At 36.1% G+C, this 18,434-nt stretch overlaps 1 protein-coding gene, 1 long non-coding RNA gene and 5 other non-coding genes across 7 annotated transcripts in view; 4 read left to right on the plus strand and 3 right to left on the minus strand.

Annotated features, from left to right (window-relative positions):
* LOC147842056 (uncharacterized) overlaps window positions 1–18,434 on the plus strand; it is a 592,784-nt gene that overhangs the window by 502,151 nt on the left and 72,199 nt on the right. The window lies entirely within an intron of this gene.
* Window positions 8,229–15,387, minus strand: vamp2 (vesicle-associated membrane protein 2). Its single transcript, NM_200005.1, has 5 exons — window positions 15,161–15,387; window positions 11,785–11,887; window positions 11,528–11,686; window positions 11,303–11,354; window positions 8,229–8,573 (listed from the first exon to the last, which is right to left on the minus strand). Coding segments are annotated over exons 1-5 (333 nt in total). The 5' UTR covers window positions 15,163–15,387; the 3' UTR covers window positions 8,229–8,556.
* trnal-aag (transfer RNA leucine (anticodon AAG)) lies at window positions 15,995–16,076 on the minus strand. Its single transcript has one exon. It is a non-coding gene; the product is annotated as a tRNA-Leu (tRNA).
* Window positions 17,354–17,486, plus strand: LOC137496629 (U8 small nucleolar RNA). Its single transcript, XR_015501698.1, has one exon. It is a non-coding gene; the product is annotated as a U8 small nucleolar RNA (small nucleolar RNA).
* Window positions 17,671–17,752, plus strand: trnas-gcu (transfer RNA serine (anticodon GCU)). Its single transcript has one exon. It is a non-coding gene; the product is annotated as a tRNA-Ser (tRNA).
* On the plus strand, window positions 17,976–18,049 carry trnat-agu (transfer RNA threonine (anticodon AGU)). Its single transcript has one exon. It is a non-coding gene; the product is annotated as a tRNA-Thr (tRNA).
* Window positions 18,298–18,379, minus strand: trnal-uag (transfer RNA leucine (anticodon UAG)). Its single transcript has one exon. It is a non-coding gene; the product is annotated as a tRNA-Leu (tRNA).

The following is an 18,434-nucleotide window of genomic DNA, read 5'->3' on the forward strand; positions in this document are numbered from 1 at the left end:
TTGGAAAAAATGGAATTTAATGCAGTGCTTGTCTGAGACCCAATTTATATCAATTATCTATAAGGCAGTAAAGATCACTTATAAAAAAAAAAAACAGATCTTAAACGTGGCGATGGGAAACAAGCCGTTGAAGATTGCTGGCTGAAAATGAAAAGTCTGTGTGCATATTCCCTGATGTATTATTTGAGCTAATGTTACAGGAAAGCATCAAAGATTTCTACATTTTCAAGGTTGGCATCCACTTTTTTCTTGACTGTTCTGATGAACAGCCTCACATCCTGCAAACTCTACATTTTTATATTTATTTTACTGACTGATAACACACAGGAGAAATGCCAGAAGAGACATTGAAAGGGCGATTTGTTTGATTAAAATTGTTAATCTCTTTGATGCTGTGCCTAGTGCTTGCTGTATTGTGCCTCTGAAAGGTAGACTTAATTGTGTAGATTGTTTTTAAAAATCTCTGAAGAATTTGCTTATAGCTTATGTGCAACAAAATTACACAATAAAAATCAACCTTTCTTCTTGAATGTTATACAGTGAGCAAAAACATACTGAGTAGTATTTCTGATTTCATTATACAGTTGACAAAAGTATGTGTACGAACAGCTGCTTGAAGTGAGCATCCACTAGAGGTCATGAGAGAGGATTTATGAATGACAGTGCAGTTAGTATCTCATAATTAAAATTTTAATCATGATTTACCAAACCATAAACATCTATAAATGCTCAATAATATAAATTAATTATAGGTATGAAATATATATTTTTAATTTAAAGCTTTTTATTTATTTTTAGAAAAGTTAAATTATACAGCAAATCATACATATTACTTGATGAGATGACATTACAGTTACACCAAAGTACTTTTTCTAAGTTTTTATTCTGTAAAATATCTTCATTTAATGCTTTGAAGATGAAAAGTGAATTACTAAAATCACAGCTCCTGTTTTTAGCTCTTGTTTTTTAGCTTAGTGGTTAGCAGTTCACTGGTTCGAGTCCCGTCTGGGCAGTTGGCATTTCTGTGTGAAGTTTGCATGGGTTTCCTCCGGGTGCTCCAGTTTCCCCCACGGCCCAAAGATATGCGCTATAGATGAATTGCATAAACTAAGTTGGCCGTAGTGTATGGGTGTTTCCCAGTACCCAGGTGCAGCTAGAAGGGCATCCGTTGTGTAAAACATATGCTAGATAAGTTGGCGATTCATTCCACTGTGACAACCATTGATGAATAAAGTGACTAAGCCGAAGGAAAATGAATGAATAAATGCAAACAACACAGGTTCATTTTTATTATATATTTATTTTATGTTGTCATTGTTTTCAAACACACACACATTTTAATTTCTAACTCGGAACAATAAACACAGGTCATCATAACTGTCTTTTTTTGCAATATATATATGTATATTTATATATATATATATATTTCCCAAGATGTTTATCCATATAATAGACATTGACAGATTTACTCTACAATTGGTTTCATGTATGTCTGGTTGCCAAATGATTCCCTGTTACAATGTACTTCATTCTGTGTAATATGTAGTCCACTATAACTTATGACAAATAAATAAAAGTAATAAAATAACAACAACATAAATTCAGATTTTGAAGATCGCATTACCCGTGATCCTCCAGCCAAGTCCCTCCAAAGAGGCCAGACAAACAGGGGTAATACCAATCTAAATCCTTCCTCTCCAAACGAAACTCTATTAATCAAATAAATAAACATAAACTGTTATCAATACAGCAAGTTGGCTCTTGGTTCAATGCGTTTCTAGACCTCCACGAAGCAAACCCCTGGAATTCTCCTTGTTTATACTCTTTATTCAGTCCACAAATCCTTCAAACATGATTTATACTTTTGTAAAATGTTTCTCTGAACTAACAGATTAAAGTTGATATTTTAGTCTGTACAAGCTTTCTGGAAAAAAAAAAACTCTTGACACACTAACCTTTAATAAGGCAGGGTTCACTTTCCAGTATTACTCTGATAATCTTAGGTCACCTTCTTATATTTAAACTTATAGAAAAAAATTTACCCTCTCCTTGCTAAGCACATTGAAGCTGTGCCACAGAGCACCACTGTAAAGCCTTATCTAATTTCTGCTTTAAATAAAGTAAACAACTAAAGACTGAACAACTGTATGATGTGAGTAATGGAGAAATCACTGTGGCTTTAGAGTCAGTCTGATAAAGTTCTGCATCTTCATTGGTTCCCTCCCAAAAAAGAAGATGCAGCATCTTCAACAAGCTGGCATGACAAATCTACTCCCACCATCCCTCTCAAACCCACGTGGTTTTAAACAAAACATACAGTAAGTGCTAAGACAAAGGAAAATGTCTTCACACGCACACACAAGGAAAAACAAAATAGCTCATACATTATTTGTAGTCGTTCCCTATTAGAATCATTTTAAATGCTTTGAATAATTAGTCCAATTTGAATCCTACCCCAGTGCGTATTATTATTTTGTAGACCCCTTTAAAACGTTGACAACCTTGGAAGAAAAAATCTGAGAGTCTAATATAATATAGTTTCACTATTTTGGTAATATGAACACTTTAGAATAATTCCAGATTGTTTCTGCCTTAAATGTAAAATTAAATAAAAAGGACCCCCTTCTCCCAGATAAAGCCCACACTACAACACGAAACGATACAGTTTTTTTTTGCTTTTTTCTTTAAACAGCTACAAAGAAATAGTTTCATGTTTCATACTCAGCATTACAGATAATGGAGAAGTTGTGCTATCATTGTTTCAGATATTAGACCTGGGGTATATCCGTCAAATTGAGGTTTCCAATTGCTTTACCTCAGTGTTTCTCACCCACAATCCTGGAGTTCCACCAACACTACATGTTTTGGATGTCTCCTTTGTCTGTCACACCCATCCGTTCAGTTCCCGCTAATGAGCTGATGATCTGAATCAGGTGTGTTTGGTTAAGGAGACATGAAAAATGTGCAGAGCTAGTGGTCCTCCAGGAATGTGGTTGAGAAACACTGCTTTACCTGACGTCAGTCACTGCTTCTTGTTTACAAATACATAATATTCAAGTAAAATGAACTTACACCTGAAAAATGCGGGAGATTTTTCATTTCTTTTTGCTGGATGAGAGCTTTTAAAAACCAGAGATTTGGGGAAATGTTGTCCCTTTACCTGTTTTGGATGGCAGTTGGCAGTATAAGCAAGATATAACATGGTCTTTGGTCATTTTTCAATATAATAGCTCAATGTGAATGGGACTCGAAGTGAATGGACGAAAAAATGAACTAAGGCTATCTCCTTTTAAAGAAGAACAAATGAAAATAAACAAGCAGGTTGCTTGTTTAGAAAAACTAATAAAAATCCTTAAAGTAAACATCAAGCTGTTTCATTACACACTGGTGGAATAACAAATCTAGCCCCGCCCCCTCAACCAAATGGCTCCGCCTTATGTCACAATCAATCAGCTAATCTGTCCCCTCCCCCTAGTTTAAGCAAGCATGTCTCCATGGGTACAGCCTTTCTTTACCTCCATAGGCTAAGCAGCCTAATCTGTCAGGACGGAGCCAAACTACTCCTAACACACAACCTGTACCTACAGCGATGGCTGGCTAGAGGCGTAATCAAAGTGAAAAAAGCTAATGGCGCTAACTGGGAAATCGAGAAAGGGAGGGGGTGCTCACGTGCAGACGCACACTTCACGCCTGGCTCGTTTCTTGTCGACAGATTGGGCAGATGAGTCTGAAGGCTGATGCTGATGGAGGTATATAAATATATGCGTAAAAGCAAACCAGGAAGGGCACGGCAACAAAAAAAAAAAAGAAAAGCAAAACACAAAAGGAGTTACACCAAAGTACTTTTTCTAAGTTTTTATTCTGTAAAATATCTTCATTTAATGCTTTGAAGATGAAAAGTGAATTACTAAAATCACAGCTCCTGTTTTTAGCTCTTGTTTTTTAGCTTAGTGGTTAGCAGTTCACTGGTTCGAGTCCCGTCTGGGCAGTTGGCATTTCTGTGTGAAGTTTGCATGGGTTTCCTCCGGGTGCTCCAGTTTCCCCCACGGCCCAAAGATATGCGCTATAGATGAATTGCATAAACTAAGTTGGCCGTAGTGTATGGGTGTTTCCCAGTACCCAGGTGCAGCTAGAAGGGCATCCGTTGTGTAAAACATATGCTAGATAAGTTGGCGATTCATTCCACTGTGACAACCATTGATGAATAAAGTGACTAAGCCGAAGGAAAATGAATGAATAAATGCAAACAACACAGGTTCATTTTTATTATATATTTATTTTATGTTGTCATTGTTTTCAAACACACACACATTTTAATTTCTAACTCGGAACAATAAACACAGGTCATCATAACTGTCTTTTTTTGCAATATATATATGTATATTTATATATATATATATATTTCCCAAGATGTTTATCCATATAATAGACATTGACAGATTTACTCTACAATTGGTTTCATGTATGTCTGGTTGCCAAATGATTCCCTGTTACAATGTACTTCATTCTGTGTAATATGTAGTCCACTATAACTTATGACAAATAAATAAAAGTAATAAAATAACAACAACATAAATTCAGATTTTGAAGATCGCATTACCCGTGATCCTCCAGCCAAGTCCCTCCAAAGAGGCCAGACAAACAGGGGTAATACCAATCTAAATCCTTCCTCTCCAAACGAAACTCTATTAATCAAATAAATAAACATAAACTGTTATCAATACAGCAAGTTGGCTCTTGGTTCAATGCGTTTCTAGACCTCCACGAAGCAAACCCCTGGAATTCTCCTTGTTTATACTCTTTATTCAGTCCACAAATCCTTCAAACATGATTTATACTTTTGTAAAATGTTTCTCTGAACTAACAGATTAAAGTTGATATTTTAGTCTGTACAAGCTTTCTGGAAAAAAAAAAACTCTTGACACACTAACCTTTAATAAGGCAGGGTTCACTTTCCAGTATTACTCTGATAATCTTAGGTCACCTTCTTATATTTAAACTTATAGAAAAAAATTTACCCTCTCCTTGCTAAGCACATTGAAGCTGTGCCACAGAGCACCACTGTAAAGCCTTATCTAATTTCTGCTTTAAATAAAGTAAACAACTAAAGACTGAACAACTGTATGATGTGAGTAATGGAGAAATCACTGTGGCTTTAGAGTCAGTCTGATAAAGTTCTGCATCTTCATTGGTTCCCTCCCAAAAAAGAAGATGCAGCATCTTCAACAAGCTGGCATGACAAATCTACTCCCACCATCCCTCTCAAACCCACGTGGTTTTAAACAAAACATACAGTAAGTGCTAAGACAAAGGAAAATGTCTTCACACGCACACACAAGGAAAAACAAAATAGCTCATACATTATTTGTAGTCGTTCCCTATTAGAATCATTTTAAATGCTTTGAATAATTAGTCCAATTTGAATCCTACCCCAGTGCGTATTATTATTTTGTAGACCCCTTTAAAACGTTGACAACCTTGGAAGAAAAAATCTGAGAGTCTAATATAATATAGTTTCACTATTTTGGTAATATGAACACTTTAGAATAATTCCAGATTGTTTCTGCCTTAAATGTAAAATTAAATAAAAAGGACCCCCTTCTCCCAGATAAAGCCCACACTACAACACGAAACGATACAGTTTTTTTTTGCTTTTTTCTTTAAACAGCTACAAAGAAATAGTTTCATGTTTCATACTCAGCATTACAGATAATGGAGAAGTTGTGCTATCATTGTTTCAGATATTAGACCTGGGGTATATCCGTCAAATTGAGGTTTCCAATTGCTTTACCTCAGTGTTTCTCACCCACAATCCTGGAGTTCCACCAACACTACATGTTTTGGATGTCTCCTTTGTCTGTCACACCCATCCGTTCAGTTCCCGCTAATGAGCTGATGATCTGAATCAGGTGTGTTTGGTTAAGGAGACATGAAAAATGTGCAGAGCTAGTGGTCCTCCAGGAATGTGGTTGAGAAACACTGCTTTACCTGACGTCAGTCACTGCTTCTTGTTTACAAATACATAATATTCAAGTAAAATGAACTTACACCTGAAAAATGCGGGAGATTTTTCATTTCTTTTTGCTGGATGAGAGCTTTTAAAAACCAGAGATTTGGGGAAATGTTGTCCCTTTACCTGTTTTGGATGGCAGTTGGCAGTATAAGCAAGATATAACATGGTCTTTGGTCATTTTTCAATATAATAGCTCAATGTGAATGGGACTCGAAGTGAATGGACGAAAAAATGAACTAAGGCTATCTCCTTTTAAAGAAGAACAAATGAAAATAAACAAGCAGGTTGCTTGTTTAGAAAAACTAATAAAAATCCTTAAAGTAAACATCAAGCTGTTTCATTACACACTGGTGGAATAACAAATCTAGCCCCGCCCCCTCAACCAAATGGCTCCGCCTTATGTCACAATCAATCAGCTAATCTGTCCCCTCCCCCTAGTTTAAGCAAGCATGTCTCCATGGGTACAGCCTTTCTTTACCTCCATAGGCTAAGCAGCCTAATCTGTCAGGACGGAGCCAAACTACTCCTAACACACAACCTGTACCTACAGCGATGGCTGGCTAGAGGCGTAATCAAAGTGAAAAAAGCTAATGGCGCTAACTGGGAAATCGAGAAAGGGAGGGGGTGCTCACGTGCAGACGCACACTTCACGCCTGGCTCGTTTCTTGTCGACAGATTGGGCAGATGAGTCTGAAGGCTGATGCTGATGGAGGTATATAAATATATGCGTAAAAGCAAACCAGGAAGGGCACGGCAACAAAAAAAAAAAAGAAAAGCAAAACACAAAAGGAGACAAGCATCCCCTCAGGTGCTCGGCAGTGTGTAAACTACAGCTGAACTCAACAAACAGGCACACAGAGAGCTGGATAATAGCAAGGGACACAAAAGGTGCTCGCTGTGCAAGCGGCAACAGCATCAAGTCCTGAAACAATGTAATCCCTTTCCTGCATGCTTCACACACAAAAATATACATAAATCTATTTGTAAAATTAAAAGAAAGAGTAAAGGCAGTATCTAGATATAAGAGAGAGAACCACAGCTGTCAAAACTAGCTCACGTTGAAGTAGTAGGATCAATCTGTGTGCTTTCCGACGGATGAAATCTTGTATGGGTTTGGCAGTAGTTCTGCTATGAGACAGTAACACAGCGTTTGGTTCTCTCTCGGTTGCACCTGCAGACTAACTATTTAATAAGCGCCATCGAAAACAAGCTTTTGTGCATGATACGATTTCCCCTTATCGGACGACGGTTCCACCCCCACACTTTGTATGGAGACTCTCTGGCCTTGAAAATCTTTACCAGCAGAATGAATTTGTCTAAAGCAGGGGTGCCCAAACTCTGTCCTGGAGGGACAGTGTCCTTCATATTTTAGTTCCAACCCCAATTAAACACCTGAACCAGCTCTTTCCAGGTATACTAGGAACTTCCAAACAGGTGTGTTGAAGGAAGTTGGAGCTAAACTATACAGGACACAGGCCCTCCAGGACCGAGTTTGGGCACCCCTGGTCTAAAGTCCCAATTTTTCACATGCCATCAATTGCTTCGCCATCCAAGTCAAAACATAGTTTGACTGTGTTACAAGTACTTAAGTTAGTTTAAGACCTATTTTTGGAATTAAATACACTTTGTTTGATAGACAGCATAAATCTACACTGCTATTAAGGAATGTTTAAGAGATAAGACACTAAAGACATCAACTCAAGATAAACATCTACAGTCATTGGTCCAGTCTGTTGTGGCAGTTCACTAATAGAGTAAGTACTGTTGGTGAGAAAGAAAGAAAGAAAGAAAGAAAGAAAGAAAGAAAGAAAGAAAGAAAGAAAGAAAGAAAGAAAGAAAGAAAGAAAGAAAGAAAGAAAGAAAGGGGTTTGAGGGGGCAATATGTAGGTCTGAGATAGAGTGCATGTGACAAAGGAAAATTTGGGAATATTGATTCAGTACCTCACTTAAGGGAGTCTATCGCTTGTGCAAAAATACACCAATACTCAAGAAAGAGTGAAATAGAGCGTGCAAGATACAAACACCCAGATTAAGAGGCAGTAGTTTAAACCTGAAGCAAAAATAAGTTTTACAAAACTTAAAAAAATATACAAATGCACACTCACACACAAACTACAAAAAACCATTATATCAGAATAAAACTCTACAAAGAACATTTGGAATATATACTGTATCATCTTATTGTACTCTAAGGGTTGTGATTTCTTTTTCTTTCTTTTTTTTTTAAATTGGTCATCGTTGTCACAAGTAATCAGAGGTTTGGAGTATGAACAGTATTTCAGAAAAGCCGGAGGTATTTACAGAGGAGACATGGCCACACACTCACGGACAGGACGAACGAGGAGTGACAGGGGCCCAGCTGGGAGGCAGTCGAGGCAGGGCACAGGGGGGCTCAGGATAGGGGCGGATTTATACTCTTTGAGGGCAAATAAATCGATTCTTGTGAGAAGTCGTTGCTCCCATCTTTTTTTTTCGGGGAAGGATTTCTCTGTGGCTTGGAATTGGGCGTTCGTGAGCTCAGAGTGGGGTAGGAATGTTGCGCTTTAGGTGCTGAAGTACACTGTAAAGAGAAGCAGATGATTTATCGTCAGTATTTGGAAAACAGGATCTTGGAAGAGTATTAGTATGTTGTTAGGTTAGTAGAATACATTACATTTTTGCAAAGCTAATTTTAGACAGGAAAATGTTTGAAGAGGACCAAAATAAAGTTTAGGCAGATATTAAGCACAGTTTACTAAAATTCTATCGACTCCTAGTTGACATATTGTTACAAAGTTACTTACAAACTCTTTAAGGCAGAGGTGGGCAAACATTTCATCCGGCCTGCAAGGTTTTTTTTAAATGCTGCTTCTGAGTAAGTTTGGTTCAGAATTAGTTAATTAATGATGCAGTTACAAGTGAACGCCATGTGATGGCAGTATTGCATGCGGTACAGTTAGCGCAACCAGTAGAATTAGAACACATGCTCGGATATTAAAATGCACTTGACTGTTAATGACTGAAAATTAGTTAGGCTGATCACACCGAACGCACTTTATGCATTAAGAGGCGCCTCTTTTGAATGTTTACTAACAGCCGCTAGAGTTTTGCGCACTGCTTATGCGCCTTGCTCGCCTCGCGTTTTAACCGTCTGCTGCGCCTCGCGTTTTTGCTGTAGCAGACTCCAGACTTTGACACACCTTGCAAAGAGAGGGGACCAGGCTTCCGTTTTATCTCATAGTTTTGTAATGATTGATATAAGCATATAAATACAAGGTCAAATGGGATTATTGTCAATTTGACTCAAATTATGTAATAATTGCTGGTTAAATGTGTAAATTTTTGTCACAGAATATTTTTCCATGCCTACATCCACTTCAAAAAGTAATTTTATCAAAGATTTGTGGTTTCATCAAGTTTTATGATGAATCAGTGCAAATTAGATTATTGTAATTTTTACTTAATAGTAACTATGTTATTATGAGATTTTTTTCTATCAATAACTGACAATATCTTTTCTATTCTCTACTGTAAAAATTCTAACAATAACTATTATTATTATACTTTATTAGGGATTATTTTATTGTTTTATGATGATTGGTAAGTAAATATAAATAGCAGTGCAAATTAATTTGACTTGTAAATTTAACTTAATAATATAAAACAAAAAATCTGTTTTGTGCTAATGTGACATGTTTCTGTCCGATATTTCATATTCCATGCACACTGCCATTATAAATAAAAGTCATTTTTTGAAGAATTTGACATGTGGCCCTTCACTTGGTTTGCAAAACTTGATGTGGCCCTCGGGTTTTAAAAGTTAACCCACCACTGCTTTAAGGGGACCATGTTTTATTTCATACTCAATCCATTTTTTTATCACCATCTCTGACAAACTATCAGTAAGCCATTTATTTTCATTCGAGGATAGTATGCAGACTGCGACCAAATGCGTATGCAAAGTTTCAATTTGTGCTTGAATGAATTAAAATATTTAAACTTTTGACAGGGTGTTCAATATTGGTAAAAAAAAACTATATATATATATATATATATATATATATATATATATATATATATATATATATATATATATATATATATATAGTTTGATTATACCTGCCAACATTTGTCTCTGAAAATCCAGGAGCAGGGGTGTTCAGGGATGAGGTGTCTGTATAACACTTTTAAGTACTGGGTTTGTAACTGTACTGTGGTGTTAGTGAGCTAACTGTTTTGTTTTGGACAATCACTGCAATCAGATCTTATACCAAAGTTGGTGACCCGGGGGTGTTAAAAACGAAACCAAAAAGATAAGGACCGGGGGTAGGGAGCTGGGGGTGAAATTACGGGAGTTTTCTGGGAGAAATAACAAAACCGGAGGGTGGCAGGAGATGGCTCTGAAATACGGGAGACTCCCGGGAAGAAAGAAAAAAGAGTGTTGGCAGGTATGAGTTTGATGGACTTTTTTTCAGTACTGATCATTAAACAAGTGTCAAAGTGTCAAAGTGTACTTCTGTGCGGAAACCTTGGCTGGATTTTTGCCTATAATGGATAAATATATATGACAATAAATAAATATGACACTAAAGCTGTTTGTAGGCAGTGGTGATGAATTAGTAATTCATATTTAAATGATTGCTTTAAAAAGACTGATTCATTTGGAAATTAAGTAATAGATTGTCTTTATGAATAAATCACTGAATCTTTGACTTAAATTATTAATTCAAAAGATGAATGTTCACCAGCAATAAACAGCATTTATTATATATATATATATATATATATAGAGGTGTTTGTAAAGAGAGATTTTCAACTGCATTCTAATAATGGCATACTCAATGATAGCTCGCACATCTTCAAAACAACAATTATTGTGTTATAATACATGATAAATATAGCACCCCTAATTGTATTCTAAACAGAATTATGATATTAATGAAGAAAAAACAAGGGGGAAAATGTGATAAGAATGTCAAAGTTGGTGGAAAGGTGGCTTTAATCAATAAGAAATATTCAATATGTAATTCAAAATCTAGCTTTTTATTGCTACAATCTTCAAATTATATTTCCGTATTTTTAAAACCCCGACCAGTGACAATCAAATCAGGCATTTAATTTTGACAAAAGGGAACAACACGTTTGCTTCTTTTCTCTAGTCGTGTAGCACTGGTTTAAAAAACAGACTTTGCTTGCATAGAAAACCAAATTGTAACTTAAATATTAAAATTAGTTAACATTTCACCATCAAAATAATTGCCTTAATCTCAGAACATTCATGTAAAAATGATGGAAATGTTCATTGCTTACCAATGATTATAATGAGGACAATCACGCATATCACCCCCAGGATAATCATCATCTAAAGAAAATAGGTAAAATGGAAAGACAATTGGTTAATGAGGAACATTCAATTCAAAACTCAGAAACTATCATTCAAACAGGCACTCTATTTTGAGCTTCACTGTTTGCTTTATTTAGATTTGTTGTCATAAAATTTTCAGCCTTACTCTAGGCACTCAGTGTGTTGTTTACCTTGGCATTCTTCCACCAGTATTTATTCTTGAGCTTGGCGGCGCTGGTCTCGAACTGTGAGGCTCCAGCCTGCAGGGCATCAGCCCGATCATCCAGTTCTGATAGCTTCTGGTCCCTTTCCAGAACCTTGTCTACGTTTACACGCATAATATCCACGACCTAAGAAACAGTGAAGGTGACACTTGGTAAACTGTCACACGTCAGTTTTGAAGATGCACTTAACATTGAAGGAAGACACAGAGATGGGGTTCACTCACCTCATCCACCTGAGCCTGTGTCTGCTGTAAGCGACGATTGCTGGTGAGGTTTGGAGGAGCTTGGTTTCCTCCTTCTGGGGCAGGGGCTCCGGCTGGGGCAGACCTGCAAACCAACACACAGTCATTCAACATTACTACTGGTGGGATTTGTAACAGCAGAATTCCATGAAAATCACTTTTATTTTTATTAATGATGCCCCCCAAAAAAATGACATTTTGTTAAATGTACTGTACATTCATAAAAATAAAGGATTTTTATTGGCTCTGTGAAGGACCTTTTACATCTACGAAGATTGTCCATATAAAGTGTTCTTTTAACTATTTGATGCACAAAATAGGTCTGAAGTCACCCAGTTGAGTTTTCATGCTCCATCTTTGCAAGAAATTATTTTCATTACTCATTATTCCATTGTCAATACTTAATTTTTCCTTGCATACCTTTTGAATTATACATTACATGCAAAATGACCAAATATCAAAGAATTCTATTGGAGTTTTTTTTTAACCTATATGTGGAAAATTGATAATAAAGAAATTCATAAAGAAAAAATATATGTGATTTGTGTGAACAAAAAATAAAATAAATACATATATTTGTGATTCAGATTCAGCAAAGAAGCGCTCAGCTATTATTGAAATAACAGAATGAATATTGGTTGTTTTGGACACATTTTGAAAGAAAGAAAGATTGCATATAGCTTGCACATCAAAGGGTTAAGAAACCAAAAGGTCCCATGGAGAAGTTAACATTACAGTTTGATTTAGATTTTTTAGGCAGTTATGAGTTTATAAGTTGTAATTCTTTATTAAATGTTCATTTTAGAATTCATTTACTCTTAGAAATAAAGCTACAAGAGCTGTCACTGGGGTGGTACCTTTTCAAAAGATACACATTTGTTTGTAAAGGGTCCATAATGGTACCTCAAAAGCTTACATTTGAACCTAAACATTTTACACATTTGTACTTTTAAAGCACTGATATGTACCCTCAAGGTATTAATAGGGACTCTTTGGGTACAAATGTGTAGCTTTTAAAAAGGAACCACCCAGCGACAGCTTTCGTACCTTTATTTCTGAGAGTGTACTTTATTTAATAGTTATAGAAGCAATCGAAAATTGCAACAAGCCCGAAAGTCACAACTGTGATAAAAGTAAGTTCAGAAAATTAGAATAGCAAGAAATCGACTTGCTATTATGAGTTTGCAATAATAATATCTGTCAATTCTGACCTGTACAAATTCAGAAACGTAAAAGATTTGTTTTTCCATTTAGAAAACAAGCTTACATATGATGAGTGTAAGTAAATGGGGATTTCTGAAAAGTCTTCTTGCTAATGCCAATCTCAGCCACCAGAGGAAGACAAAACTCTGTATAAAGGTCACCTCTGAAAGATCCCTGGATCTAATCCGTTTGCTTTCCTTACAGACAAGAAAATACTTTTTCTTATGAAATAACTTTCTCTTTTTCTACACATATAAAAGGAGTGAGTCAGTAAGGAGTCAAACTGACCACATATTTATTCTTGTTTAAAAGCCATATTTCTGCTTCTCATTTTGCTTCCACTCCTTTACAGTAATCTATATTTAGACATAATTCTTGGCTCCTGTAACCTTTACTGACAAGAAAAGATTTAACAGTACTCTGGATGATGTGTATGAGTTTAATGGTTCAATTGGTCACAATTTTTTATTCATTTATATAATGTATCTGTCAATAGGTCTGTCTGTCTATCTATGAGCTCAAACACAATCTTTACAAACAGCCTGCAATTTGATGATAAATTAGCAGTAGTCAGTGTGGATGTAGCCAAAATCTCTTGTACTTTCATTATGATCAGTGTGGCTGTGAAATATGCTAAATTTCCCATTTAAAACGAAATGTGTTACATGTCATCACTGAGATTGGTGAATTTCTGACATTTCTAATGTGCCTCAACGGCATGATTATGCAAAGCCATTTTTTTGTGATGCTCACTGACAATTTTTAATTATTCAAGTGAGAATGCACATTTAGTTTTACACTAATATGGGGTTAATAAATATCCTGTTTCTAGGCTCTTCATTACAGTCGACTGGTAAAGGCAGGGTCATATGAATGATGGGGACAACATCCCCACCCCCACACAAGGCCTTCATCAAGAGTGTGCGTGTGTCTCTGTCATTGTTGCGTCACGATCAACATACATTCTGTCAAATAGCTGGGCCAGCTGTTCAGACTTCACTAAACAATATGCACCTAATTGAACATTACATAGACAAACAGTATAACATATAAACAGCATATATCATGAAATCAAAATACTATGCTAAAGGCCCAGTGATACCCAAATAAAAGATTACAGTAGGAAAAATGACATGGACATATTATTGAAAGTGTGTGCCATTTACAGCCTTGATTATTTAAATCAGTAAACGAGCGTGCCTGGAAAATACTAGTATACACGGCCATCTTCCAAGGAACACCTGCGCCCTTTGTGACAGCCATTTGGGCTTCATTCTAGTCTAAAATAAATGAGTATCAGGCTCTGGTTGTATTGAAACATGTTAAACGGTTTAAAGAAGAATATAATTAGAAAATAGGGTAAAGCATGTTTTGCCGAAATAAAGCAAGCATAGCCTACGGCCGTCCTCTCACCAACCCCCACGACTCGCGTGGATATCACGCCCCTAGTTTATCGTGTGTATAGTGATGTTTTATGAAGTAGCTTTTATTGGGTAGCCTATATTTTCATTATTTTCACCTTAATGTCATCTGTAGCTGACATAAGGATAGGTGAGAACGGGCCTTGGGCTATTTGTGATAAATTCCCTTGGGTTTTATAATTGACTTAGAAATGATCGTCAAGACAGCATTATTGGCGAGGAGGTATATTAATGCGCAAATAATAATGTCAATTCATAAATTATTTCCATTTTAAAAGCGCGCGACCATTTCCAGCCAAACCAGTCCAATCCGGTGTCTAGGCGTGATTCTATCACTCGCTTATTCCAAACGCCATAATAAACCGCAAAAACCTCGGTGTTACAAATAAACTACCTCCGAGACAACAATTAACTATATAGAGACAGATTTTATGTCAGTAGTGGCATGAAATAGAAAAACCCAAGGCATTAGATGCCTATTTATAGATTATACAACTCGTCTAGAATTCAGCGCGTCTAGTGAAAAACGCTAAGATGTACAATATTGCGAGTGTAAAATGAAATATAAACATTTTATAATATGTTATATGCGTATTTTGTGCCTATATATGTTTATATGTGTATATATTTATATGTTCTGTCACCAAACAATATTTATTGTGTTGATAATCGAGCAAATAAGTCTTGCTAAAATGTCATTCACAACTAGATATAGAAATTTAAACCGTACTCACATTTTGAACCGGGTTTTATGTGCGTCTACAAGAAGTGTGTGGATGAACGCTCTGCTTCAGGCGTTTCTCCCCGTCTCCGGGATAAATAATGCGCTCTCCAGGTTATTCCAGTGAAGCGGTAGTCCTTGTGTTTTTTAAGATTTGTTTTTAATCTTTTCCGCCGGTGTGCCGCGCCTCTCGTTTATATTCCCTTAATATTAGGGCGCTCTACAGCTACTAGCTTCTGTCACTATGTACACATAAAAAATAGATGCTCGGATTAAGGGAACAAAGATGGCTCGTTGACGTCACTCGTCATCCGGGAAGCTGCAGGTTGGAAGCGGTGACCGTGAGAGACAGGAGATGGAGGATGCTTGCTTGTTGACAGTTTCTTTAGACGGGACAGAGCGTGTTTAGGCTATCCCGGAGGAACGCTATCAGCTGTATATGTAAGAGGACGTGGGTTTATTTCCATGGGATGTATTCACACAACATGCATCGTGGTTAATTTACTTAGAATTCAAAGAACTGATGAGACAAACAAAATGGCGGTCTGGATGAGTGGGCTAGGCTGCGTATGCTTACTTGTACCTTAAATTGAAGATGGAAACAATGGATATGTGGTTATTAAAATATCTGGCGCGACATTAAACTACTATAATAACGTTATGTTTTAAAGCACATGCGGAACCCTGTGTCATACATTATAAGTTATAGATTAGATTATTCACATTACCCTCTACAATTATGTTCGCAAATAGAGCGATTCTACTGATTTCAGCTTCTATTACTACCTTCAGTGTGGTATGTATGACATTAGAAACCGCACAAAACAAGTTAAAAATGAAAAGTGATTGGCAGCGGTGGGATTCGAACCCACGCCCCCGAAGAGACTGGAGCCTTAATCCAGCGCCTTAGACCGCTCGGCCACGCTACCCTTGACAGAGCAGTTTGTATCATAGATTATAATTGATCAAAGCCACCCGAAAACTTTTGATGTAAGAGTCAATCGATTACTATATATATATATAATTAAACAGAGAAACATACTGACACCGATTACAATTTAATCTAAAATGAAATCAAACAGGCACATCTAATCGCGTTCGAATTCCAAGCTTCAACCAATAGATGGCGCTAAGTGCATGTGGTATTTGTCATAATTTTCAACATTCTGTCAACAAGAAAAAACTTATTATAAAACAAATGAATGCAACGTGTAATAACACTATAACACTAATATATATATCTGTACATGTCACCTAATATATAAGCTCGGTGTAACATTTTACAAATAACGTTAGTGTAAAACATCAAGTATTATCGAAATTACATACTCAATATAAATATCAGTTTTTACAAAAAATGTTGATAAAATTATTTATTAAAAGATTTATAATATATATTTACTTTTTAAGAATTTACAGAACTGTAAATACACTCCAAAACTAAATTAAAACTAAATTATGTATACCTGCTCTTGTTTTTTATTGTTTTCTCTCCTTCTTTCTTTTTGTTATTTTACTTACCTATTGTTTGCTAAAATGTTTATATACGATTGTATTTGTTATGCATTTGATTGAAAATGTTCAGTATATATATATATATATATATATATATATATATATATATATATATATATATATATATATACTGAACATTTATATATACATATATATATATACTGAACATTTTCTATATATATATATATATAATAAAAACATTTTAGTAGGCAATTCAGCTGTGTCGGGTGCAGATTCCCGTCTGTGTGCAACTAATGGCGGACACCCAGAGCTCCTCCTCCACCTCCTCCACAGTCATGTGCTGTGCTTTTTAAAGTTAAATTACAGATAACTTCAGAGTTATGTAACTTATATTGAATGAAAATTATAAAAGTTTTGTGCGTACACACAGATTTAAGAGTTACTAGAAACTATTTGCGAAAAATCAGGAAAAGAGAGGTACTTTCCAATCCAACCAATGAGACCGCAGGAAACGCCAGTATGTTAATGTGACAACACAAAGAAACTCACTTTAAAATCTATAGTTTACCCTACATTTAATCCTTAAACGATTGTCTCGTCCACAAAGGGAAATATAAGACTAAGTACTTACGTAAAACGTGAAAAGATTTGAACAAGTTTAAAAATTTCACTACCGTCGTTTAAAAAGCATGTGTGGTTTACAAATCAATTTTGAGGACAGCCGAGTGGCACATCAGTGAGGTATATCCTTACCTGTTACCTTAGCAATAAGGTTACAGATCATGATGATTGGATTCTATGAATACGTGATTATGTTCCGTATTTGTTTAGGGACTGCAACCCCTTTACGAATCCTGTCTGACACTTTTTAATAACCGTTTCAAAATCAGATTATAAGCATTGACATTAAAAATATTCTAAAGGTAAGGCTGTGACTCCATTCCAAATTAAAATGGTTTTGTAGATTAATAAGTGTTCATATGTGTTTACATATTCATTTTTGATAGTATGCAATAAAAAATTATGCTGAAAAGGCGCCGGCGTAGAGACGAGGTGGCCGAGTGGTTAAGGCGATGGACTGCTAATCCATTGTGCTCTGCACGCGTGGGTTCGAATCCCATCCTCGTCGCATTCTTTTCAAGTAGTTGCCTTGGTATATGCATTTATTAGGTGATGTAAAAATGTCTTTCAGATATATTTCACGCAATTTGTTTCCAACCTTGAGCCATTCTTACCATTATATATCTGCAAATGATAGTGAGACATTTCTGCATGTCAGTTAAAACCCAAATATGAATCATAAACTACTGTTGCGTTTGTTCAAAAATACATCTTTTGGCCAAACGCGTGGTGGCGCCGTGGCTTAGTTGGTTAAAGCGCCTGTCTAGTAAACAGGAGATCCTGGGTTCGAATCCCAGCGGTGCCTTTTGTAAAACACAATTTGCGGTTTTTGAGTAAGGAAGTTTAGAAATAAGAAGCAGGCATTATTTCTATTTTTGCCTTTGTTTAGATTGCACTGTATTTATAGTTGTAACTTACCGATGGTTACCAAAATTAGAATATATATATATATATATATATATATAAACATTGTGGCAATCATATACCACAGTGTATGGTCCGTGCGCGTCTAGGCCTAATAAGTAAAAAATTATATAAAATATAAAAAGTGTTTGGCAGCGGTGGGATTCGAACCCACGCCTCCAGAGAGACTGGAGCCTAAATCCAGCGCCTTAGACCGCTCGGCCACGCTACCACACAGCACCGCAGGGAAACCCATATACAAATGCTTTCCTGTACACATCTGACGT

This window comes from Danio rerio, chromosome 10, assembly GCF_052040795.2.
Source record: "Danio rerio strain M-AB ecotype USA chromosome 10, GRCz13ab, whole genome shotgun sequence".
Classification (NCBI taxonomy): Eukaryota; Metazoa; Chordata; class Actinopteri; order Cypriniformes; family Danionidae; genus Danio; species Danio rerio.

Coding starts and splice junctions, on each gene's coding strand:
- vamp2 (NM_200005.1), bottom strand. Junction 11,687..11,784: donor CACAGGCTCAGGTGGATGAG/GTGAGTGAACCC, acceptor ACTGTTTCTTAG/GTCGTGGATATTATGCGTGT. Junction 11,355..11,527: donor ACTGGTGGAAGAATGCCAAG/GTAAACAACACA, acceptor TATTTTCTTTAG/ATGATGATTATCCTGGGGGT.